This window comes from Scyliorhinus canicula, chromosome 3 (genome assembly GCF_902713615.1).
Source record: "Scyliorhinus canicula chromosome 3, sScyCan1.1, whole genome shotgun sequence".
Taxonomy (NCBI): Eukaryota; Metazoa; Chordata; class Chondrichthyes; order Carcharhiniformes; family Scyliorhinidae; genus Scyliorhinus; species Scyliorhinus canicula.
Window position 1 is genome coordinate 49390516 of NC_052148.1, and position 23929 is coordinate 49414444.

The 23929-nt window shown below is 46.1% G+C and overlaps 1 protein-coding gene across 2 annotated transcripts in view; it reads left to right on the plus strand.

Annotated features, from left to right (window-relative positions):
* Positions 1 to 23929, plus strand: part of smad4 (SMAD family member 4) — a 118685-nt gene that overhangs the window by 44543 nt on the left and 50213 nt on the right. For both annotated transcript variants that reach the window (XM_038790520.1, XM_038790519.1), the window contains exons 3-5: positions 2634 to 2808; positions 6170 to 6196; positions 15208 to 15438. In XM_038790520.1, coding sequence (XP_038646448.1) covers positions 2634 to 2808; positions 6170 to 6196; positions 15208 to 15438 — 433 coding nt within the window. The remainder of the gene's footprint in view (positions 1 to 2633; positions 2809 to 6169; positions 6197 to 15207; positions 15439 to 23929) is intronic.

Sequence of the window (23929 nt, forward strand, 5' to 3'; positions counted from 1 at the left end):
CAGGACCCGCTCGCGCCACCAATCCCGTCGCCACCAGAGGTGGTTTAAACCACGTCGGTGGAATTGGCCTGTCAGCGGCGAGACTTCGGGGGGGGCACGCCGATCGGCGGGGCGTGATCCCGCTCCCGCCGATTCCCGGGTGGCGGAGAATTCCGGCTACGGCGGGGGCGAGATTTACGCCGGCCCCGGGCGATTCCCGACCCTGGAGAATTCCGCCCCTTTTCTTTATGAAGAAATGTTTGACTCCTGTTTACTCGTACTAAAGGGTAGGGAAGGAAGGTGATTTAGCAAATCAAGAATTATAGATCTTGGTTAAGAATGAATTGGGGTAGGGGACGACTGAGACTGGGTGCCAAATCCTGCAACAAGTTTATTCTTCAGCATATAGGTTTTTTCTCTGGTCTATTTTTAGTGTGTTTTTCTATTATGAGAGCTTTGTCACTCCTTTTTTTTATTAAACTCTGACATTTCCATTGTACAGATGTATGACTAATACTTCTGTTCTTTTGGTCTGCCTCCTCATCTTTTTGATATCGAATCTCAAAATGACTCAAACCACTCAGCGTTCCATCTGTGGTTTTCTTAGTACCTTGGGATATGTATAATTTTTCTTAATTTGAGCATCTTAGCCCAAAGAGAAGGACGTTGTTATTCTGACTTGATTTGAGTGACTCACAGGTTGAGTTCAAATCTCAACTTGCAGAATTGTGAAATGAACTTGAGTCGCTAATATTCGTCAATAAGAAAAAAACAGTAGCATGTCTATCAGGTCTGGCCTTTAAGTGACCTCAGTCTCGCACTTGACTATGTGGTTTATACTTCATGCTTTCTGAATTGGACTAGCAAAGCCTCTCCCCAGTTGTTATTAAAAAAAAAGTCTTCGGGCAACTAGGAATGGGCAGTAAAGGTTGCTTTGCTGGCAGCCCACACCTGCAAACAGATATTAAAGAAAGATCCTGCCTGTACTTTTCACTGTACTAAGCATGATACTCATGTCTTCCTGAGTAGAAGTAACAAAGAGTGCATTAACTGGTGGGATGAGGGTGGAGCCATGCCCGAAAGTGGCGGTCTTCGGGGTATCAGATCAGCCATAACTATTCCTGGGGAGGAGGGCGGGCGCCCTTGCCTTTGCCTCCCTGATCGTCCGCCGTAGAATCCTGTTTGGCTGGCGGGCAACAGCCCCACCCAAAGCTTCAGACCGTCTGTCCGACCTCTCAGAATCTCTCCAAATGGAGAAAATCAAATTCGCCATCCGAGGGTCAGACGACGGCTTCTACAGAAAGTGGGAGCCATTCACCCAGTTGTTCCAGGACCTGTTTGTGGCCAGTGAACAAGCAGAAGAATAGCCAGGTAGCCAAGAATCAGGGGAATGTAGCCGAGGCGGGGGAGGGAGGGATAGACTGGGGGCGGGGTGTGGGGGGGAGGATAGCAGCTAAACCTAAGAAAAGAAAGGCGAACCACAGAAGAAGGGGAGGTGGGGAAAGGGGGCTTAGGGGGGAAGAGGAGGAGACAGGGAACAATAGAGGGGAACCAGTGAGGTGGGGAGGCAAGGGAATGACAGCCAGAATGGGAAACAATAACAAACTTGGCATCTAGAGGTGCAGAGAACAAGGAAAATCCGGGCGAAAGACGGGACGAATGGCTGAACGGACGTGATCGCGAGATGACAACGGCAACGAAAACCGTCCGGGAGAAGCAAGCGACAACACCAACACAGATCCGTTCGCGTATTGCCCTCTGTAATTGTTCTGTAAATGTTACCCCGGCGGCGAAATGTATATGTACCTCCCCAATTTTTTTCTCTCTCTCTCTCTCTCTCTCTCTCTCTCTCTCTCTCTCTCTCTCTCTCCCCCCCCCAACAGATGCCTACTTGTGTGCTAAAAACAATATTGCCAATTGGACAGAGCTGCTGTTGTTGAGCTAGCACATAATACCCTACCAGTTATTTTATTCTAACATTTTGTTGTTGTTTTTGTTTTGTTTTTTGTGCGTGTTCCCTTCTCTTCTATGTGTGTGTGTATATATATATATATATATATATATATATATATATTCTATTTTGTGTACATAACGGTAAATATACTTTGTTCAAAAACCCAATAAAAACCATTTATTAAAAAAAAAAGAGTGAATTAACTGTTTAATGCTTCTCAAATGTTTTGGATCCATTTGTATTCTTAAATATCCCATATCTCCAAGACTTTTTAATTTATATAACACATTTAAGATTGCTCTTTTGTCCCATGGATTGTTTTTTCTGTGTACTTCTGAAGGCTGCATTCATTCTTGTGTATCTCCTTAGCTTTCACTTATAAATCAACTTACAAGGAGAAAAGTATTTTCGAAATAGAAATATAGGTGAAGGATTAGAAGTCAGTGCAAGATGCTGTACCGCAGGTGCCTTACTTTAAAGAGTAGGAAAGAATAATGATTTGGTGAATCAAGAATTGTGTGGATCCTGGGAAAATGTATTCTTTAGCATCTTGATTCTTTTCCTCTCGTTTGTTTTTCGTGTTCTTTTCTACAGTGACAGCTTAGTCGCTACTTTTTTAATGAAACTCGTGAGTTTACGTTTATGTAGTTTTTTTGTGCATTTTATGATATCCTTTTTAAAAATAAGAATTCTTCCCCAGGTGGCTGGACGTAAAGGTTTTCCACATGTGATTTACGCGAGGCTCTGGAGATGGCCTGACCTTCATAAAAATGAACTCAAACACGTAAAATATTGTCAGTATGCATTTGACCTGAAATGCGACAGCGTCTGTGTGAATCCTTATCACTATGAACGTGTGGTTTCACCTGGCATTGGTAAGGGTTCTTTTACTTTAATTGTTTTGTACTAACAGTACTTGTTGGGGAAATTTCATGTGATTAGTGCCAACTATTCATTTGTGGAAAGCTACTTCTGGTGGCACAATGATTTATTTTTACTGATGACAAATCTAAGTAAACAGCTAAATTTCAAAGTGCAGGGCACCACCAATCTTCAGCAAAGTAGAGAAGATCAGGTGAATTGAAGAATAGATGCTGACAGCCTTGGGTATTAAAATTTTGCAGACTATTGTGGAGGAAGGGAGAAATGAAGGAGGTAAATAGAAATTAGAAAATTGAGCCTTGATTACAACACTGAAAACATGGGAGACAAAATGGCACATCTGGAGCTGGGATAATTGTGAGGAATGTTGAATGGGGCAACTGAAACTATCAATAAAATGGAGAAAGTCAAGAAAGGTTGATTAAAAGCTCAGGAGATTAGACATTACAGGTGAGAAGAACCACAGCGTTGTGATATGATGTGCATATACCTTTAAAGGAGACTGTTAAACTATTGTGAATCATTACACAACTCGAGAACGGATATATTAATCCAATGACAGTTCAGTCCGAAAACAGCAAATATTAAATGTACCATGCTTAGCCTCCCAGTAAATATATATGTAGTTTTTTACCTTCAAATAAAGTACCCACATTGTTGTTTCACCAATCCTTGTAAATGATTGATACGATTAGGTTGAAGCGAAAAAGAAGGTAATACAGTTGAAGGAAGAAGGAAGGAAAAGTACAGTCTTGACATTCAAGTAAGCAAGACTTGTCATGTAGCAACAAATAAAGAATCAGGATAACGTGAATTATCTTAATAAATTCAGCAATGCTCAACCACAGTTGAAATTAAGTTTGCAGCTGCGGTGTACCATATTTTGGGATTTGTCAGTATAAACTCATAAAAGAGTTTTGGATTGGGTTGGTGACTCGTCCAGTACTAGTCGAATTCACTTTAGTCAAAAGAATGAAAAATGCTTTTTCGAAGTTGAGGAACTTGTAAGTGTTGATGTTCAGAGGGACTTGGATGTGCTTGTACAAGGAACACAAAGTTAGTTTGCAAGTGCAACAAGCAATTCGGAAGGCAAATGGCATGTTGGCCTTTATTGCAAGCGGATTGGAGTAGGGGCTGGTTTAGCTCACTGAGCTAAATCGCTGGCTTTTAAAGCAGGCCAGCAGCACGGTTCGATTCCCGTACCAGCCTCCCCGGACAGGCGCTGGAATGTGGCGACTAGGGGTTTTTCACAGTAACTTCATTGAAGCCTACTCGTGACAATAAGCGATTTTCATTTCAAGAATAAAGAAGTCTTGCTCTAATTGTACAGGGTCTTGGTCAGACCACATCTGGAATACTGTGTGCAGTCCACATTTAAGAAAGGATGTACTTGCATTGGAGGTGTATGAACAAGCGCATGTTCACTAAATTGGTCCCTGGGATGAATGGGTTGTGCCATGATGAGAGGTGAATAAGTTGGGCCTATATTCTCTGCGGTTTAGAAGAATGAGAGGTAATTTCACTGAAGCATACAACGTTATGAAGGGGCTTGATAGGGTCGACACTGAGAGATTGTTTCCATCGGTTGGGAAGCCTAAAACACGTGGGATGGGGGCATTGTTTGCGGCTAAGGGACCGATCACTTAGGACTGAGATCAGAAATTTCTTCGCTCAAAGGGTTATGAATCTTGGGCCATGTGGTCTACTCCTGCTCCTATTCCTTATGTCCTTGAATTCTAGACATTTGTGACATGAGGATGCAAACTCCATTGTTGAAATGGATTTTTATTGCAAAATAGTATCATGGTGGGAAACATGGATAGACTTTTAGTTACCTGAAAATTCTTTATTGTATGTGACAATGGGGAAAATAGCAGTTAGGTCATTGCCAAAGACTGGGTTCTCTTTCTGAAGTATGACAATTGTGCAGTGTGCTTTAGATTTTTGGTTATATATAGTCAGACCACCTTAATGAGGCTGGAACTAGAAATAACTCCATGATACCATTGATATCATGCATGCTATGTGTTTTGTTGCTTGCCAAATAACACATACATTTATAATACCGTTGATACTTGTGTCATCGTCCACTGTTTGCCAAAATAAGCTGAGAAGCAACGGGAAAAATCTGATTACACCATGAGATGGAAACTTTTTTTTCAAAAAATTAAGCATTTGAAGGCAGCAATCTCCATCTGATGGTTTGGTATAAAAATAAATATGAATGCTGCAGGCAGTTTATTGCATGCGATGAAATTATTAAAAGGACTGCTAAAGACAGCAGCAAAATGGCAAGTGAAGTTTGTCACGATTTTTTCCTAATAAAAGTATAGTAATGAAAACATCAAAGTAAGTTATGTATAACATTTTGTTATGTAATTTGCTTATGTTCAAGGATAACATTTTGTCCTTGAGATATTTATAGAGTTTATGAATATCGTTATTAACTTTCACAATAGGATATGTTGGTGCAATATCCTGCAGTTTTCTGGAGTTTACTGTTGGCTCACTAATCAAATCTTTGGCCTCTTGCAGATAAAATGATGATCCATTATCTATTAACTGAACCTTTGAAATGAAATGAAATGAAAATCGCTTATTGTCACGAGTAGGCTTCAACGAAGTTACTGTGAAAAGCCCCCAGTCGCCACATTCCGGCGCCTATTCGGGGCAGCTGTTATGGGAATCGAACCGTGCTGCTGGCCTGCTTGGTCTGCTTTCAAAGCCAGCAATTTAGCCCTGTGCTAAACAGCCCCTTCTGGACATGTTAGGAGAAGAATTGCTACTGAGCTTTTGCATACAAGCTATTTTGTTAGGCTGGATCTTCTGAGTAAGAAGTCTTACAACACCAGGTTAAAGTCCAACAGGTTTGATTCAAACACGAGCTTTCGGAGCGCAGCTCCTTCCTGAGGAAGGAGCTGTGCTCCGAAAGCTCGTGTTTGAATCAAACCTGTTGGACTTTAACCTGGTGTTGTAAGACTTCTTACTGTGTTCACCCCAGTCCAACGCCGGCATCTCCACATCATGGATCTTCTGAAGCAGACTTTTTTTTAAAATAGTGTAACAAAATGGAAAATAGGGATGTAAGTTGTAGTTGAATAGATTTATCAAAATTTGTTTAGGTATTAGTGATCCTGGGTAAATGTCTCTGCAGTTTGCCATGGACCCTACGGGGTGAGTGAAATTCAGTGCATTATTTATGCCAATCAGAGTTGTAGAATTGAATTAAGTTGCTTCTATTTATGTTTATCAAGTTGCCATAAAAATGTAATTACTTAGGCAGTAAAAAATTAGGTATTGAAATATTTGGATAAAATAAAACGAATACTAATATTTAATTTTCTTTTAATGAAGATCTATCAGGATTGACGCTAAGTTCAGGTAAGGAGATTATCACTGATTTGCTTTTTGGGTTAATCTATCTGTGTGTGCTATGACTCAAACTTGCTGCATCCTTTCAGACTTTGTGACTTTTTTCACTGGATTTTTCTTTGATCTTTTGTGATTGCATGAGTTCAAGTAGAGTTTAGGCTGTGGGATGTTCAATGTAAGTCTCTTTCAACTCGAGAGTAATGGCATGTTATGGACAGAATGTTGGAGTTGTTATGGTGTACTGCTGGGTTTGTTTCGCAAGTGTGAGACAATTTTAAAAGGATTTTAAGGGCAGCACGGTAGCATTGTGGATAGCACAATCGCTTCACAGCTCCAGGGTCCCAGGTTCGATTCCGGCTTGGGTCACTGTCTGTGCGGAGTCTGCACATCCTCCCCGTGTGTGCGTGGGTTTCCTCCGGGTGCTCCGGTTTCCTCCCACAGTCCAAAGATGTGCAAGTTAGGTGGATTGGACATGATGAATTGCCCTTTGTGTCCAAAATTGCCCTTAGTGTTGGGTGGGGTTACTGGGTTATGGGGATAGGGTGGAGGTGTTGACCTCGGGTACGGTACTCTTTCCAGGAGCCGGTGCAGACTCGATTGGCCGAATGGCCTCCTCCTGCACTGTAAATTCTATGATCTATGTCTTAGAGACGCATTCTTTCTGGCAATACTTTTTTATATACATGTTTTTATTGGGTTTTTGAACAAGGTATAATTACCGTTATGTACACAGAATAAGAAACATATGTCTATATATATATATATATATATATATATATATATATACATATATACACATATTTAGAAGAGAAGGGCACAACCCAACATAGTATACAATAAAATATGAAATAGACTAACTGGTGGGGTACTGTGCACCAGCTCGACAGCGGCAGCTCTGTGCATCTGGCCGAATTATTTACACCACGTAAGTACGCAACTGTTTGTGGGGTGGGGGGAAGGGGTGGCGGGGACTGGGGGGGGCGGCAAATATACATTTGGGTGCCGGGGAGATAACCACAGTGTGCGACACCTGGCCGGGTCGCGTGCCGCTGCCGCCCGCCTCTCCCGGACGGCTCTCGCCGCCGTCCCCCGCTCGCCTCCGCTGCTCCTCCCTTCCTCCATCCCCATCCTCCTTGTTCCCCGCTCCTGGAGATGTCATGCACATTTTGGCACCCTGTGCCCTCCTTCCGGCTCCAGTTTCCCTGCCCCCCGCCCTGTCCCGCTGGTTCTCCTCTCCTGTCCCCCCTCCCTCCACGGTTCACCCCTCCCTCCTCGAGTTCAGCTGCGCCCCCCCCCCCCCCCCCCCCCCCCCCCCGTGGTTCGCCTTTCTTCAGATTTAGCCCCCCCCAGTCCCTCTCTCCCTTTCATGCCTTGGCTACCCTCCCCTGATTCTTGACTTAAGTTCTCCTGATTCTTGGCTACCTGCCTATTCTTCCTCTTGTTCGTTGGCCACAAACCGGTCTCGGAACAGTCGCGTGAATGGCTCCCACGTTCTGTGGAAGCCGTCGTCCGACCCTCGGATGGAGAATTTGATTTTCTCCATTTGGAGAGATTCCGAGAGGTCAGACAGCCAGTCTGCAGCTCTGGGTGGTGCTGCTGACCGCTAGCCAAACAGGATTCTACGGCGGGCGATCAGGGAGGCAAAGGCAAGGGCGTTCGCCCTCCTCCCTAGGAATAGATCTGGCTGGTCCGAGACCCCGAAGACCGCCACTTTCGGGCATGGCTCCACCCTCACTCCCACCACTTTGGACATTGCCTCGAAGAAGGCTGTCCAATACTCCACCAGTCTGGGGCAAGACCAGAACATGTGGGCGTGGTTAGCCGGGCCTACTTGGCACCGTTCACATCTCCGGGAAGAACCTACTCATGCGGGTTCTTGTTAGGTGGGCTCTATGTACCACTTTTAGCTGCGTCAGGCTGAGCCTTGCACACGTGGAGGTGGAGTTGACCCTATGCAGTGCTTCGCTCCAGAGTTCCCATCCTATCTCAATCCCCAGGTCCTCCTCCCATTTCTTTCTTGTTGCGTCCAGTACGGTGTCGGCCCTTTCTGTCAGTCGGTCGTACATGTCACTACAGTTCCCTTTATCTAGGATACTTGCGTCCAGTAGGTCTTCCAGTAGTGTCTGTCGTGGCGGTTGTGGGTACGTCCTTATCTCCTTTCGTAAGAAGTTTTTGAGCTGCAGATACCGTAGCTCGTTCCCCCTGGCTAGCCGAAATTTCTCTGTCAGTTCATCCAGTGTTGCGATCCTGCCGTCCGTGTATAGGTCCCTGACTGTCAGTGTCCCTCCGTCCTGCCTCCACCTTTTGAAGGTGGCGTCAGTCAGTGCTGGTGTGAACCTATGGTTGTTGCAGATGGGAGCTTTGTCAGACATTTTGGTCAAGCCAAATTGCTGCCGCAGTTGGTTCCAGGATTGGAGTGTGGCTATCACCACCGGGCTGCTGGAGTGTATTTTGGGTGGGGATGGGAGTGCTGCCATGGCGAGGGCCCGGAGGGAGGTCCCCACGCGGGAGGCCTCCTCCGCGCGCACCCACTCGGCCTCTGGCTCCTGTATCCATCCCCTTACTCGCTCGGCTGTTGCCGCCCAGTGGTAGAATTGGAGGTTTGGGAGGGCTCTCTCTCTCTCTCCTCCTCCCCCCCCCCCCCCCCTCCCGGATTTTGTTTTTTGTAGGACCTTCTTTGGGATCCTAGCATTTCTCTTTCCCCCCCCCCAATAACACCCCATACGAACGGCATGATTAGTTTGTCCAAAGCGCATCTAAACAGGAAGAGGAACCTGGGCAGTACGTTCATTTTGATCGTCTGGACTCTCCCCGCGAGGGAGAGTGGGAGTGTGTTCCATCTTTGCAGGTCCTTTTTAACTTCCTCCGTCAGACTGGTGAGGTTCCATTTGTGGATCCCTTTCCAGTCATGGGCTATTTGCATCCCCAGGTAGCGGAATTTGTGTCGGGCTTGTTTAAACGGCAGTCCCGTTAGTGCTGCCCCCCCCCCCCCCCCCCCCCCCCCCCTTGCTGGTGTACTGGGAAGATCTCGCTTTTGCTCATGTTGAGTTTGTAGCCCGAGAAGGCTCCAAACTCTTTCAGGAGCGCAATGATCCCGTCCAGGCTGCTCTGTGGGTCCGAAATGTTGAGGAGCAGGTCATCTGCATAGAGTGAGACTCTGTGCTCTCTGCCTCCCCTTCGGATCCCCCTCCAACTTTTTGCTGCCCTGAGCGCGATTGCTAGCGGTTCGATCGCTAGGGCGAACAGCAGCGGGGACAGTGGGCATCCTTGTCTGGTGCCCCTGTGCAGTTGGAAGTATTGGGAGTTGGTGTTGTTGGTCCGTACGCTCGCCATGGGAGCGTTGTATAGGAGCTTTACCCAAGAGGTGAACCCTGTTCCAAGCCCGAACCGCTCCAGTACCTCTGAGGTATTTCCTTTTTTTTTTTTAAATAATTTTTATTAAGATTTTTACAAAATATAAAGATCACAACAATATTAACAGAACAACCACGGTAAAAACCCAAGAACAACACCCACCCAACTTCAAAAGCAACTGCAAACAAAAGAAAAACAAAAAAACACCCAAACGATCACCTCTTGTGTTCTCTCCCCGGAGGGGGTCATTATCACGTTCAGCAGGCGCCTGATGTTCGAGGTAAGCTGTCCTCCTTTGGCGAAGCCCGTCTGGTCCTCTGTGACCACCTCTGGTACACAGTCTTCTAGCCTTTTGGCTAGGATTTTGGCCAGTATTTTGGCGTCTGCGTTCAGCAGTGAGATGGGTCTGTATGACCCACATTCCATTGGGTCTTTGTCTTTCTTAGGTATCAGCGAGATTGAGGCCTGTGCTAGGGTGGGTGGCAGTGTGCCCCTAGCTGCCGAGTCTGTGAACATCTCCCGCAGGTGCGGGGCCAGCGCTGTCGCAAATTTTTTGTAGAAGTCCGCCGGGAATCCGTCCGGTCCCGGCACCTTCCCCGCCTGCATGGAACTAATGCTGTCCATGATCTCTCCCAGTGCTAGTGGTGCTTCCAGGCCCCGTTTTCTGCCCTCCCCCACGACTGGAATGTCCAGTCCATCAAGGAACCGTTTCATCCCAGACTTCCCCCTTGGGGGCTCTGAGGTGTACAGCTCTTGGTAGAAGACCATGAAGGTTTTGTTAATCTTTTCTGGTTCCGTTTCCAACGTGCCTCCGGTACCCCTGATTTGTGCAATTTCTCTGGTGGCTGCCTGCTTTCTCAGCTGTGTGCCAACGGGCGGCTGCCTTTGTCTCCGTGTTCATACAAGGTCCCGCGTGCCTGGCGGAGTTGGTGCACTGCTTTCCTGGTGGAGAGCAGGTCAAAGTTCCTTTGTAGTTCTTTCCTCTCTGCCAGGAGCTCTATGGTCGGGGCCTCGGAGTATTTACGGTCTACCTCCAGTATGGAGTCAACCAGCTGCTGCCTAGCCACCCTTTCCTCCCTATCTCTTTGTGCTTTGAAAGCGATGATTTCCCCTCTTAGTACGGCCTTTAGCGCTTCCCAGAACGTGGAGGGAGAGACCTCCTCGTTTCTGGCAATGCTGTACTGTTCTTGGTGTTAGTGTATAAATACATTAACACATTTTAAATTTAGTTGAATAGTTCATTTAGTTTGAATTGAGCTTTCTCTGGAAAATGCGTCTTGTGGAAATTCATGTGAAAATTCAAAATATACATCATGCATTTACAGAAGTTGTTGGGATAACCTTAGTCAATACCCTGAATTAAGGAGAGCTGATTAAGTAATTATTTCTCCCTCCGCCCACCTCCCACCCCATACAGACACGCAAATATTTTGAAGCACTTTACAGTGTGATGTGAATACCAGTCTGAACTTGGGGTTTTGATGAAAGATCATTGACCTGACTTAACTCTGTTTCGCTGCCCACAGATTTTGCCAGACCGCCTCAATATTTCCAACATTTTCTGTTTTTACCCAAAAATTTCAAGTGAATTGCGAACACAATTAGTGTAATAGTATATTGTGTTTTTTCAATAAACATTTTATTGAGGTATTTTTGGTATTGTAACAACAACAAAATAAACAATGTACATGAAACTATATGCATAGTACAAAAGCTGTCTCCCTTCCTTACTGGTCCCACCTTTATTAACCCCCTACTCTAAGCTAAACTAAACCCCCCTTCTGCTGACGATGAATTTTCAGCGAAGAAGTCGATGAACAGTTAGCCATGAAGCTATGTCCGATAGCCAGGTCTCCGACTTCAGGGGCTTTGAGTCCCTCCAAGCTAATAGTATCCGTCTCCGGGCTACCAGGGAAGCAAAGGCCAGAATGTCTGCCTCGTTCTCCTACTGGATTCCCTGGTTTTCCGACACCCCGAAAATCGCCACCGCTGGACTCAGTGCCACCCTTGTTTTTAACACCGTGGACATGACATCTGCAAACCCCTACTAAAAATCCCCTAAGCTTCGGACATGTTCAGAACATGTGGACATGGTTCGCTGGTCCCCTTGCACATTTTGCATACCTGTCTTCCACCCCAAAGAATCTCATCCGTGCCACTGTCATGTGAGCCCGATGAACGACCTTGAATTGTATCAGGCTGAGCCTGGCACATGTTGCGGACGCGTTGACTCCAAACGCGTCGGTCCATTGACCATCCTCTATCTCTGCTCCCAGCTCCTCCTCCCACTTGCGCTTCAGCTCCTCGGTCTGCGACTCCTCTGACCCCATAAGTTCCTTGTAAATGTCAGAGATGTTCCCTTCTCCTATCCACCCTTTGGAAACTACCCTGTCCTGAACCTCCCTTAGCGGGAAGGTTGACACCTGTTTACGTAGGAAGTCCCGCACCTGCAGATACCTGAATTTGTTTCCTCCTCGCTAACCCAAACTTCGCCTGCAGCGCCCTCATACTCTGAAAGCTCCCCTCTATAAACATGTTCCCCCATCCTCTCAATCCCTGCTCTCCGCCATATCCAGAACCCCCCATCCATATTTTCCGGGGCAAACCGGTGATTATTACAGATTGGGGACCAGACCGATGCTCGCTCTGCTCCCACATGTCTCCTCCATTGCCCCCAGACTCTCAGGGCCGCCACCACCACGGGGCTGGTGGAGTACCATACCGGCGGGAACGGCAGAGACGCAGTTACCAACACCCCCCCCCCCCCCCCAGACTGGTGCCCTTGCATGAAGCTGCCGACATACGCTTCCATGCGACCCCTCCCCCACCACCCACTTCCTGGTCATGGCTCTATTCGATGCCCAGTAATAGTTACTCAAATTTGGCAGGTCCAGCCCGCCCTCTCTCTGACTCCGTTCAAGCATTACCTTTTTTACTCGCGGGGTCTTGCCTGCCCAAACGAAACCAGTGATCACTTTGTTGACCCTTTTTAAAAAGGGACCGCAGAATAAAGATAGGGGAAATACTGAAATACAAACCGGAATCTCTGGAGGACCGTAATCTTCACCGTCTGCACCCTCCCAGCCAGTGACAACGGAAGCATGTGCCATCTCCGAAAATCATCCTTCATTTGGTCTACTAGTCGGGCCAGATTTAATTTATGCAGCTGGTCCCATTCCCGCGTCACTTAAATGCCTAGGTACCTAAAGCTTCTCCCTATTGATCGAAACAGCTCCCCCAATTGCCTCTCCTGTCCCCTCGCCAGGACCGCAAACATCTCACTTTTCCCCATATTTAACTTGAACCCCAAAAACGGGCCAAATTCCCCTAGAATCCTCATGATTTCTTCCACCCCCAACCAGGTTCCCATCTCCGTCATTTACTTTCCCTATCTCCCTGGCTCCCTCCCTCTTTCTAAGCTGCTCTGCAAGCATTCTTCTGGCCTTCACTCCATACTCGTAGATCTCCCACCTCGCCTTTCTCAGCTACTCCACCGCTCTCCCTGTTGTTAACAAGCCGAACTCCGCCTGTCGCCTCAGCTGTTCCCTTAAAAGCTCTGCCTCTGGGGTCTCCGCACACCTCCTATCGATCTGTAGTATCTCCTTTACCAGTCGGTCCGTCACTGCCCTGTCCACCTTCTCCCTATGGGCCCGTATCAAGATCAGCTCCCCTCTGACCACCGCCTTCAGCGCTTCCCAGACCACCGCTGCTGAAATTTCCCCCGTGTCGTTGACTTGCAGGTAGTTCTGAATACATTTCCTCAGCCGTTCGCACACCCCTTTGCCAGCCAAAAGTCCCACATCTAACCTCCATTGTGGGCGCTGGTTACTGTCTTTACTGACCTGCAGGTCAACCCAGTGCGGAGCATGGTCTGAGATAGTGATCGCCGAGGACCCCATGTCAACCACCCCTGCCAGTAAGGCCTGCTCAAAATAAAGAAATCAATCCGGGGATACACTTGATGCATGTGTGAGTAAAAGGAGAACTCCTTCGCCCTCGGCTGCCCAAATCTCCATGGATCCACCCCCCTCCATCTGCTCCATGAACCCTTTTAGTTCCTTTGCCATTGCTGGCTCCCTGTCCGTTTTCGAGCTTGACCTGTCCAAGCCAGGGTCAATAACAGTGTTGAAGTCCCCTCCCAATCTGTGAGTCCAGATCTGTTATCTTCCCAAGCATCCTCTTTATAAACTCCACATCATCCCAATTTGGCGCATACACATTTACTAATACCACGTGCAACCCCTCCAGTTTCCCACTGACCATAATGTACCGACCTCCCACATCCGAGACTATTCTTTTTATATAAATATAGATTAATCAATTATTATTTCCAATTAAGGGGCAATTTAGTGTGGCCAATCCACCGGCTGTGCACATTTTTGGGTTGGGGCGAAACCCACACAGACACGGGGAGAATGTGCAAACTCCACACAGAAAGTGACCCAGAGCTGGGATCGAACCTGGGACCTCGGCGCCATAAGGCAGCTGTGCTAACCACTAGGCCACCGTGCTGCCCATCCGAGACTATTCTACCTGCCTCAAACACCACCCGCTTATTCATCAGGATCACGATCCCTCTAGTCTTTGAGTCTAGTTCCGAGTGAAAGGCCTGACTGACCCAGCCTTTCCTCAATCTAATCTGGTCAGTTACTAAGGTGCGTCTCCTGCAACATTACCACATCCGCCTTCAGTCCCCTAAGATGCGCGAACACACGTGCCCTCTCTTTTTTTAATATAAATTTAGAATACCCAATTAATTTTTTCCAATTAAGGGGCAATTTAGCGTGTTCAATCCATCATCCCTTTGGGTTGTGGGGGCGAAACCCACGCAAACACTGGGAGAATATGCAAACTCCACACGGACAGTCACCCAGAGCCGGGATCGAACCTGGGACCTCAGCGCCGTGAGACTGCAGTGCTACCAATGTGCCACCGCCCTGCACATCCCCCCCCAGTAACACCACTCTGTAACCCAGCCCCTTTAATGAACCGAACATATGCGGCTCCCCCCGGTGCTTCCGTGAGCTAGCCCACCCAGCCCCCCCCCCCCCCCCATGCAAACATACTCCACCATCAAATAATCCCTGCACAATTGCCCAGCAGAAAAACACCAAGATCTAAACAAGCACACCTCCATTCCCCAACAGTGCAAATGAAAACCTTAACTTAACAGCTGTACCGCTGGTCCCAAATCAATGCAAAAGGCATTACAAACAGCTTCCACAAAACGAAAACCGAGAAACTTTTTTAAAAAAAGAACTGAAAAAAACAAACAAAAAAACAAGAATGTTGCAGCAAAGTTCAAAAGTTCTAAGTCAACCATCAGTCCATTCCTTTTTGCGAAGTTTGTATTAATATATTGTAATAAGATGGTGTATTGTAGGCTTGTGCTGTGACTGTCTGTAAGCACAAGTCAGATACTTAGCATGGCAAATGGAAGCAATTCCTGTCATGAAGAATGGCCATGCTTTTTAAGCAGTTACAAGTGTCTGATAGAATGATTTTGGGAATGACCTGAAAGTAAGTATATACACCTGTCTGTCCCTTACCTGATAAAATACTGAATGATGGATGACTTGAAAGACCTCTTTAAAAGTCAGAAAATAGAAATAACTACCTTCTTGCTTTCACACATGCTTATTGACAAATCTCCTTTTTCAAATTAGTTCCAGCGCCTTCAAACCTTTTAGTTAAAGATGAATTTGTGAATGAATACGGGCAAGTTGAAGGACCGCAAACTCTGTTGAACACTGAAGGACATTCTTTGCAGACAATCCAACATCCACCTAGTACCAGGCAACCGACTGAAACCTACAGTGGACCAGCCTTGTTAACACCAGCAGAGTCCAGTACTCCCAACACCACAAATTTTCCAAGCATTCCTGTTGCCACCACAAGTAAGTGGAATCATGATTGGGATTAATGAAAACAGGGTTTATGTATCTATTGTAGAAAAGAGAAGTGTATCCTGCATTGAAGGACTGTTTCCTGTAAATTTTCAATCCTGCTTTAGAGCTCTGCATTTTGCTTGATGTTTCAGTGCTGAGAAATTTATGCAGAACATGTTTCTTTAAATTTGTTAACGGTATGCGGGTATCCCTGGCTAGGCCAGCATTTTGCCCATCCCAAATTGCCCTTCAGAAGGTGATGGTGAGCTGCCTTCTTGAATCGCTATAATGTATGTGGTGCAATTATTTTATTTTATTTTTTTTAAATAAATTTAGAGTACTCAATTCATTTTTTCCAATTAAGGGGCAATTTAGCGTGGCCAATTCACCTAGCCTGCACATCTTTTGGGTTGTGGGGGCGAAACCCACGCAGACACGGGGAGAATGTGCAAACTCCACACGGACAGTGACCCAGAGCCGGGATCGAACCTGGGACCTCAGCGCCGTGAGGCGGCAGGGCTAACCCACTGTGCCACCGTGCTGCCCTTGTGGTGCAATTATGACCTGAGACAAGAATGGTATCTCAGAAATCTAATTTAGACCACATCGGCTGTATGACTAAACTATTGATTTGGATAAACTAGCCAAGCCATTGAGGGAGCTGATGTGCAGTTTGATTTCATTGTTCTAAATTAATTTGTGTTTCCCAAAATTATATTTTATTAAACATTTTGGAATTTTAAAATATGAATTTAGTGTGTACATGTACTTTTTAAAGACTTACACAATCAAGTGGACTAATTGAATGAAAATAAAGTCCTGGAAATCTGGGTAAAAACAGAAAATTCAGAAAGTTTTAACAGGTCAGTCGGCATTTGTGGAGAGAGCCAACTTTTTCAGTACTCTGGGAGGGGAAGAGTTAATTAGAACATAGAACACTACAGCGCAGTACGGGCCCTTCGGCCCTCGATGTTGCGCCGACCTGTGAAACCATCTGAAGCCTATCTGACCTACACTATTCCATTTTCATCCATATGTCTATCCAGTGACCACTTAAATGCCCTTAAAGTTGGCGAGTCTACTACTGTTGCAGGCAGGGCGTTCCACACCCCTACTACTCTCTGAGTAAAGAAACTGCCTCTGACATCTGTCCTATATCTACCACCCCTCAATTTAAAGCTATGTCCCCTCGTGTTGGTCATCACCATCCGAGGAAAAAGACTCTCACTGTCCACCCTATCTAACCCTCTGACTATCTTATATGTCTCTATTAAGTCACCTCTCGGCCTTCTCCTCTCTAACGAAAACAACCTCAATTCCTTGAGCCTTTCCTCGTAAGACCTTCCCTCCATACCAGGCAACATCTTAGTAAATCGCCTCTGAACCCTTTCCAAAGCTTCCACATCCTTCCTATAATGTGGTGACCAGAACTGCACGCAGTACTCCAGGTGCAGCCGCACCAGAGTTATGTACAGCTGCAGCATGACCTTGTGGTTCCGAAACTCAATCCCCCTGCTTATAAAGGCTAGCACACCATATGCCTTCTTAACAGCCCTATTAACCTGGGTGGCAACTTTCAGGGATTTATGTACCTGGATGCCGAGATCTCTCTGTTCATCTACACTACCAAGAATCTTGCCATTAGCCCAGTACTCTGCATTCCTGTTACTCCTTCCAAAGTGAACCACCTCACACTTTTCCGCATTAAACTCCATCTGCCACCTCTCAGCCCAGCTCTGCAGCTTATCTATGTCCCTCTGTATCCTATAACATCCTTCAGCACTATCCACAACTCCACCGACCTTCGTGTCATCTGCAAATTTACTAACCCATCCTTCTACACCCTCTTCCAGGTCATTTATAAAAATGACAAACAGCAGTGGCCCCAAAACAGATCCTTGCGGTACACCACTAGTAACTGAACTCCAGGATGAACATTTGCCATCAACCACCACCCTCTGTCTTCTTTCAGCTAGCCAATTACTGATCCAAACCGCTAAATCACCTTCAATTCCATACTTCCTTATTTTCTGCAATAGCCTACCGTGGGGAACCTTATCAAACGCCTTACTGAAATCCATATACACCACATCAACAGCTTTACCCTCATCCACCTGTTTGGTCACCTTCTCAAAAAACTCAATAAGGTTTGTGAGGCATGACCTACCCTTCACAAAACCGTGTTGACTATCGCTAATCAACTTGTTCTTTTCAAGATGATTATAAACCCTATCTCTTATAACCTTTTCCAACATTTTACCCACAACCGAAGTAAGGCTCACAGGTCTATAATTACCAGGGTTGTCTCTACTCCCCTTCTTGAACAAGGGGACAACATTTGCTATCCTCCAGTCTTTACACCACTCTGGCATAAAACCAATGACGTGAGTTGCACTGCAGTTATGGAAGCCATCCGATTTTCTAGTTTCTATAACTTGCCCGACCCTCAGTCCTAATGATTTGAAACATACCCCCAGGGCTTTACCCTGAATCCATCAATGTTAATTGACTTGATTTTAAAAATTTCCTATTCGTACTGCAAAAGTGCATCTTCTGCTTTTGTGGAATTGGGCAGCCAGTGAAATGTTTTGCAAGCAACAATTTTAACTTTGCCTCAACTTTCTCTCTATTTCTTTTGATATCTATGCTCAGTGATATTTGGATCATTTCACCAAAAATTAGCAAACCATTGATGGGGTGGTCAGAAATCTGAGAGCTTTCTCCAGGAATATCATAAATGTAACAAAGTGATCCACGTAAACACGTTGGGAACAAATTCCATGGAAATAAATCACCCAGTTATCAGTTCAATACAAACTAATATGCATGACTTATGGTGGAACCTATGAATTCACTTGGGAGAGGCAGAACAGTGGTAAGCAGTATATTGGGATAATGCATTTTATTTATCCCTACCATACAGGCAGATGAAAGCTGAGACTAATTCAAGCCACATGGTATATAGTCTGAAATCTTCATTTGGCTTCATTTCTTCACAAGATAAATTTTACTACCTTGTGCAGTATGAAGAGAAATCTTTATAATTAGTTTTTCCTGATCTTCTTTTTTTAAATTCATTCGTATAATGTGAACATAATTGGCACGTTCAAAATTTATTGTCCATCCCTGGTTGCCCTTGAGAAAATGGTGGTTAGCAGTCTTCTTGAGCTGCTACGGTTAGTGTGAAGGTGCTGCTACGTTCTGTTGGGTAATTCCTGAATGTTGACCACTGCCAATTAGTAATGGCGATTATAGCACAATATTGATGTGCCTTGAAGGGGAATTTGCAAGTTGTGCTGTTCCCATGAGTCTGCTGCCCTAGTCTTTCTAGGCAGTTGAGATTGTGGATTTAGAAGGTGCAGTTGAAGAAGGCTTGGTAAGTTGCTGCAGTGCAGCTTGTGGATGGTATGTACACATTGCAGCCACAAAGTGCTGGTAGTGAAGGAATTTCCAATCAAGTGGCTATTTTTTCCTGGATGGTGCAAAGCTTCTTGATTGTTATTGGAGCTGTACTCATCGGGCAAGTGGAGAGTATTCCATCACACTTCTGATTTGTGCCTTGTAGAATGTGGAAAGACTTTGGGGAGTCAGGATTTTTGTCACTTACCACAACCTCTGGCCTGCTTGCGTAGTCCCAGTATTTGTGGTTGGTCCGGTTACGTTTCTGGTCAGTTGTGACCTCCTATGATTTTAATGGTGGGGTGGTGGGGTATTTGGCATTGGTGTGTCTTTGAATGTCAAAAGTAGATGGTTCGATTCTTTCTTTGACAGTTCTGTGATGCAAACATTACTTGCCATCTGCAGAAACCTGAATATTCTCCAGGTCTTGCTGCAAATGGAAAAGGAAAAGAACAAAGAAAAATTACAGCACAGGAACAGGCCCTTCGGTCCTCCAAGCCTGCGCCGATCCAGATCCTCTATTTAAAACTGTCGCCTATTTTCTAAGGATCTGTATCCCTCTGCTCCCTGCCCATTCCTGTATCTGTCTAGATATATCTTAAATGACGCTATCGTGCCTGCCTCCACCACCTCCGCCGGCAATGCGCCCCAGGCACCCACCACTCTCTGCGCAAAGAACCCTCCAAGCACATCTCCCCCAAACCCTTCCCCTCTCACCCCGAACTCATGACCCCCAGTTATTGAGCCGCCACTCTGGGGAAAAAGCCTCCAGCCATCCACTCAGTCCATACCCCCCACGACCCCGCAGACCTCAAATGAGATCCCCCCTCAACCTCCGTCTCTCCAATAAAAATAATCCCAATGAAAATGAAAAAATGAAAATCGCTTATTGTCACGAGTAGGCTTCAATGAAGTTACTGTGATAAGCCCCTAGTCGCCAGATTCCGGCGCCTGTCCGGGGAGGCTGGTGCGGGAATCGAACCGTGCTGCTGGCCTGCTTGGTTTGCTTTAAAAGCCAGCGATTTAGCCGAGTGAGCTAAACCAGCCCCTCAACCAATCTACTCAACCTCTCTTCATAGCTAGCGCCCTCCATACCAGGCAACATCCTGGCGAACCCCTCCTGCACCCTCCCCAAAGCACCCACATCCTCCCGGTAATGTGGCGACCAGAACTGTATGCAGCACCCCAAACGTGGCCAAGCCGAAGTCCTACACAACTGCAACATGACCTGCCAACTCCCGCACGCAATACCCCCTCCGATGAAGGAAAGCATGCCGCACGCCCTGATGACCACCCCACCAACCTGCACAGCCACCTCCAGGGTACAATGGACCTGAACACCCAGGTCTCTCTGTACATCAATTTTCCCCAGGGCTTTTTCATTTACCGTATAGTTCGCTCTCGAGTTGGATCTCAAAATGCATCACCCCGCACCTGCACCTGAAATCCACCTACCACCCCCCTGCCCAACTCCCCAACCCATCCATATTCTGCCGTATTCTCTGACAGTCCCCTTCACTGTATGCTACTCCACCAATCTCAGTGTCATCTGCAAACCCGCTAATCAGACCACCCATACCTTCCTCCAGATCATTTATGTATATCACAAACAACAGTGGTCCCAGCATGGATCCCCGCAGAACACCATTGGTCACAGCTCCCCATTTTGAGACACACCCCTCCACCACCACTTTCCGCCTCCCGCTGCCCAGCCAGTTCTCCATCCATCTAGCTAGTACATCCTGGACCCCATGAGACTTCACCCTCTCCATCAGCCCACCAAATGCCCCACCAAAGTCCACATTGCAATGATAGTGATCATCTTCACTTGACGTTTCCAACTTCAATAAGGGGGAAAGCCATTGATGAAGCAGCTGAAATTGGTTTGCTCTAGGACACTACACTGAGAAACTTCTGCAGTGATGTCCTGGTGCTGAGATGATTGGCCTCCAAACCTCCAAAAACCACAACCACCTTCATGCTAGATATGCCTCCAGTAAAAACTCAGTATAGAGTTTTTCACCTGATTCCCATCAACGTCAAACTTATTGGGACACTTTGATGCATACTCGGTCAAGTGCTGCCTTGATGTCGCAGATCACCACTATCCCTCATTCTTGATTTAAGCACTTTTGTCCATGTTTGGACAAGCATTGGAAAGAGGTAAGGAGTTGAGTGGTTTTGACTGAATCCAAATTGAGCATTGAGCTTTTAAAAAATTGTTTCTTGTGATGTTGGTATCACTAGCAAGGCCAGCATTTCTTGCCCATCCCTAATTGTTCTTGAGAAGGCGATGGGACGCTGGCCTCTTGAAGACCATCTGGAGTAGATAGACCTGTAGTACTGTGAGGAAGGGAATTCCAGGATTTTCGCACAAGGACAGTGAAAGACCAGAGATATGGTTTATAGTCAGGATGGTATGTGGCTTGGGGGGAATTTTCAGATGATAGTAATCCCATGTATTTGCTGCCCATGTCCTTCTAGGTGGTAGGGGGTCACAAGTTTGGAAAGTGCTGTTAAAGGAATCTTGATGAGAGCTGCAATGCATCTTGTATAGTGTGCACACTGCTGCTGTGCATCATTGGTCGAGGGAATTGATATTTATGATATTGCTGAGGTGTCAATCAAGCTGCCTGCTTTGTTCTCAATAATGTCAAGCTATTTGAGTGTATTGGAGTTGCACTCATCCAGGCAACTGGAGATTATTTCATTACGCTCCTGAATTGTGCCTTGCAGATGCTGGTGAGCTTTGGGGAGTCAATGTTTCTCGCCACAATATTTGAATGACTGTTCCAGTTAAATTTCTAGTCCATGGTAATTCACGAAGATATAAACGTTGCTGAGGATAGCACTCAATAGCACTGTCGATGACACCTTTCCTATTTTGAAAATAGGCTGATGGGGTGGTAATTGGCCACATTGTATTTGTTCTACTTATTGCATATCTGGACCATTTTCTACTGGCTAGATGCCAGTGTGGTGGCTATACTGGAGCATTGGGTGGCACGGTAGCACAGTTGTTAGCACTGTTGCTTCACAGCACCAGGGCCTTTCAATTCTCGCTTGGGTCACTGTCTGTGTGGAGTCTGCACCTTCTCTCCACGTCTGCGTGGATTTCCTCCGGGTGCTCCAGTTTCCTCACACAAGTCCCGAGAGATGTGCTTGTTAGGTAATTTGAACATTCTGAATTATCCCTCAGTACCCAAACAGGTGCCAGAATGTGGCGACTCAGGGATTTTCACAGTAACTTTATTGCTGTGTTAATGAAAGTCTACTTGTGACAATGATAAAGATTATTATTATTGGGGTTAGGGCTGTGGCTAGATCTGGGGCACAGTTCTTAACCTGGCATGTTGTCAGGGCCCACAGCCTTTTCTTTATCTACTGTGCTCAGCTGTTTCTTGATCATCATTTGGAGCAAATCATATTGGTTGAAGACTGACATCTGAGATTGTTGGGTACGTCAGGAGAAGGCCAAAATTGATCATCCACTTGGCACTTCTGCTTGCAAGCGCTTCAGCCTGGTATTTTGTATTTGCATGGTGAGTTGCACCATCTTTGAGGATGGGAATGCGTGTGGAGTCTTCTTCCCCTCTTAGCTATTTACTTATCTACCACCTGACAGGGTGTGGCGGGACTGCAGAGCTATGATATGATCTGTTGTTTGTGGGATTGCTTCACTTGGTGATTGCATTCTTTTTTTTACTCATTTCACGATGTGTGCATTGCTGGCTCAACCAATGTTTATTACCCAGCCTTAAGTGCCTGAGAAGGTGGTGGTGGTGATCCGTTGCTTTGAACCATGTGGTGCAGGTGCTCCCACAGTGCTGTTTAGGAGGGAGTTCCAGGAATTTGACAGCAACACTGAAAAGGAACAGCAATATAGTTTGAAGTCGGGATACTGTGTGGCTTGGAGGGAAACTTCTAGCTGGTGGTGTTCCCATGCATCTACTGCTCTTGTCTTTCTCGGTGGTTGAGGTTGCGGGTTTGGAAGGTGCTGTTGAAGGAACCTTGGTGAGTTGCTGCTGTGCATCTTGTAGATGGTACACACTGCCACTGTCTTATCTTTGTAGGAGGGGCTGAATGTTGAAGATGATGGATGGGGTGCCAATCAAGAGGGCTGTTTCCCACTGTACAATAACTATGTAATACTAGGGCAACACGGTGGTGCAGTGGATAGCACTGCTAGCTCATGGGGTCCCAGGTTTGATCCCGGCCCTGGGTCACTGTCCGTCTGGAGTTTGCACATTCTCCCCGTATTTGCGTGGATTTCGCCCCCACAACCCAAAGATCTGCAGGGTAGGTGGATTGGTCGCACTAAATTGCCCCTTAATTGGAAAAAATTAATTGGGCACTCTAAATTTAAAAAAAAAAAATTTTTTTTAAACTATGTAATATACCTCATTTTTAGTTATGCATGGCCGATTGGCATACTCTTACATAATCCTTATTTGAATCCGTGTTAGTCCTCTTGTTCAATTTTTAAATAAATTTAGTGTCTCCAATTATTTACTTTTTTCCAATTAAGGGATAATTTAGTGTGGCCAATCCACCTTTCCTGCACATCTTTGGGTTGTGGGGGTGAAACCCACTCAAACACTGGGAGAATGTGCAAACTCCACACGGACAGTGACCCAGAGCCAGGATCGAACCTGGGACCTCGGTGCCATGAAGTAGCAGTGTTTGCCACTGTGCTGCCCTCCCTTCAATTTTAATGGTGAAATGGGATTAGGTAGGCAGGCCAGATGTCTTTCATGGGCCGAAGGGCCTCTTCCCTGTATTTTCTGTGTGATTCTGTGACATGTGGAATATGTCGGGTCAAAAGGTGACCTTTTGTGATGGTATACAATTCTGCCAGTGAGCTACAGCTTATCACATATGCTCAGTTTTGAGCTGCTATATCTGTTCTGAATCTACCCAATTTAACCCGATTGTGCTACATCACATGATGGAGAGGGTTATCATATTTCCCACAAAAATTGTGCAGTGGCCACTCCTACTGATACTCTTCTAGATGATGCATGTGCAGCATATAGATTGGTCGGACAATATCAAATGGGTTCTCCCTTGTGTTTTCACCACCTGCTGTAGGTCGAGTCAG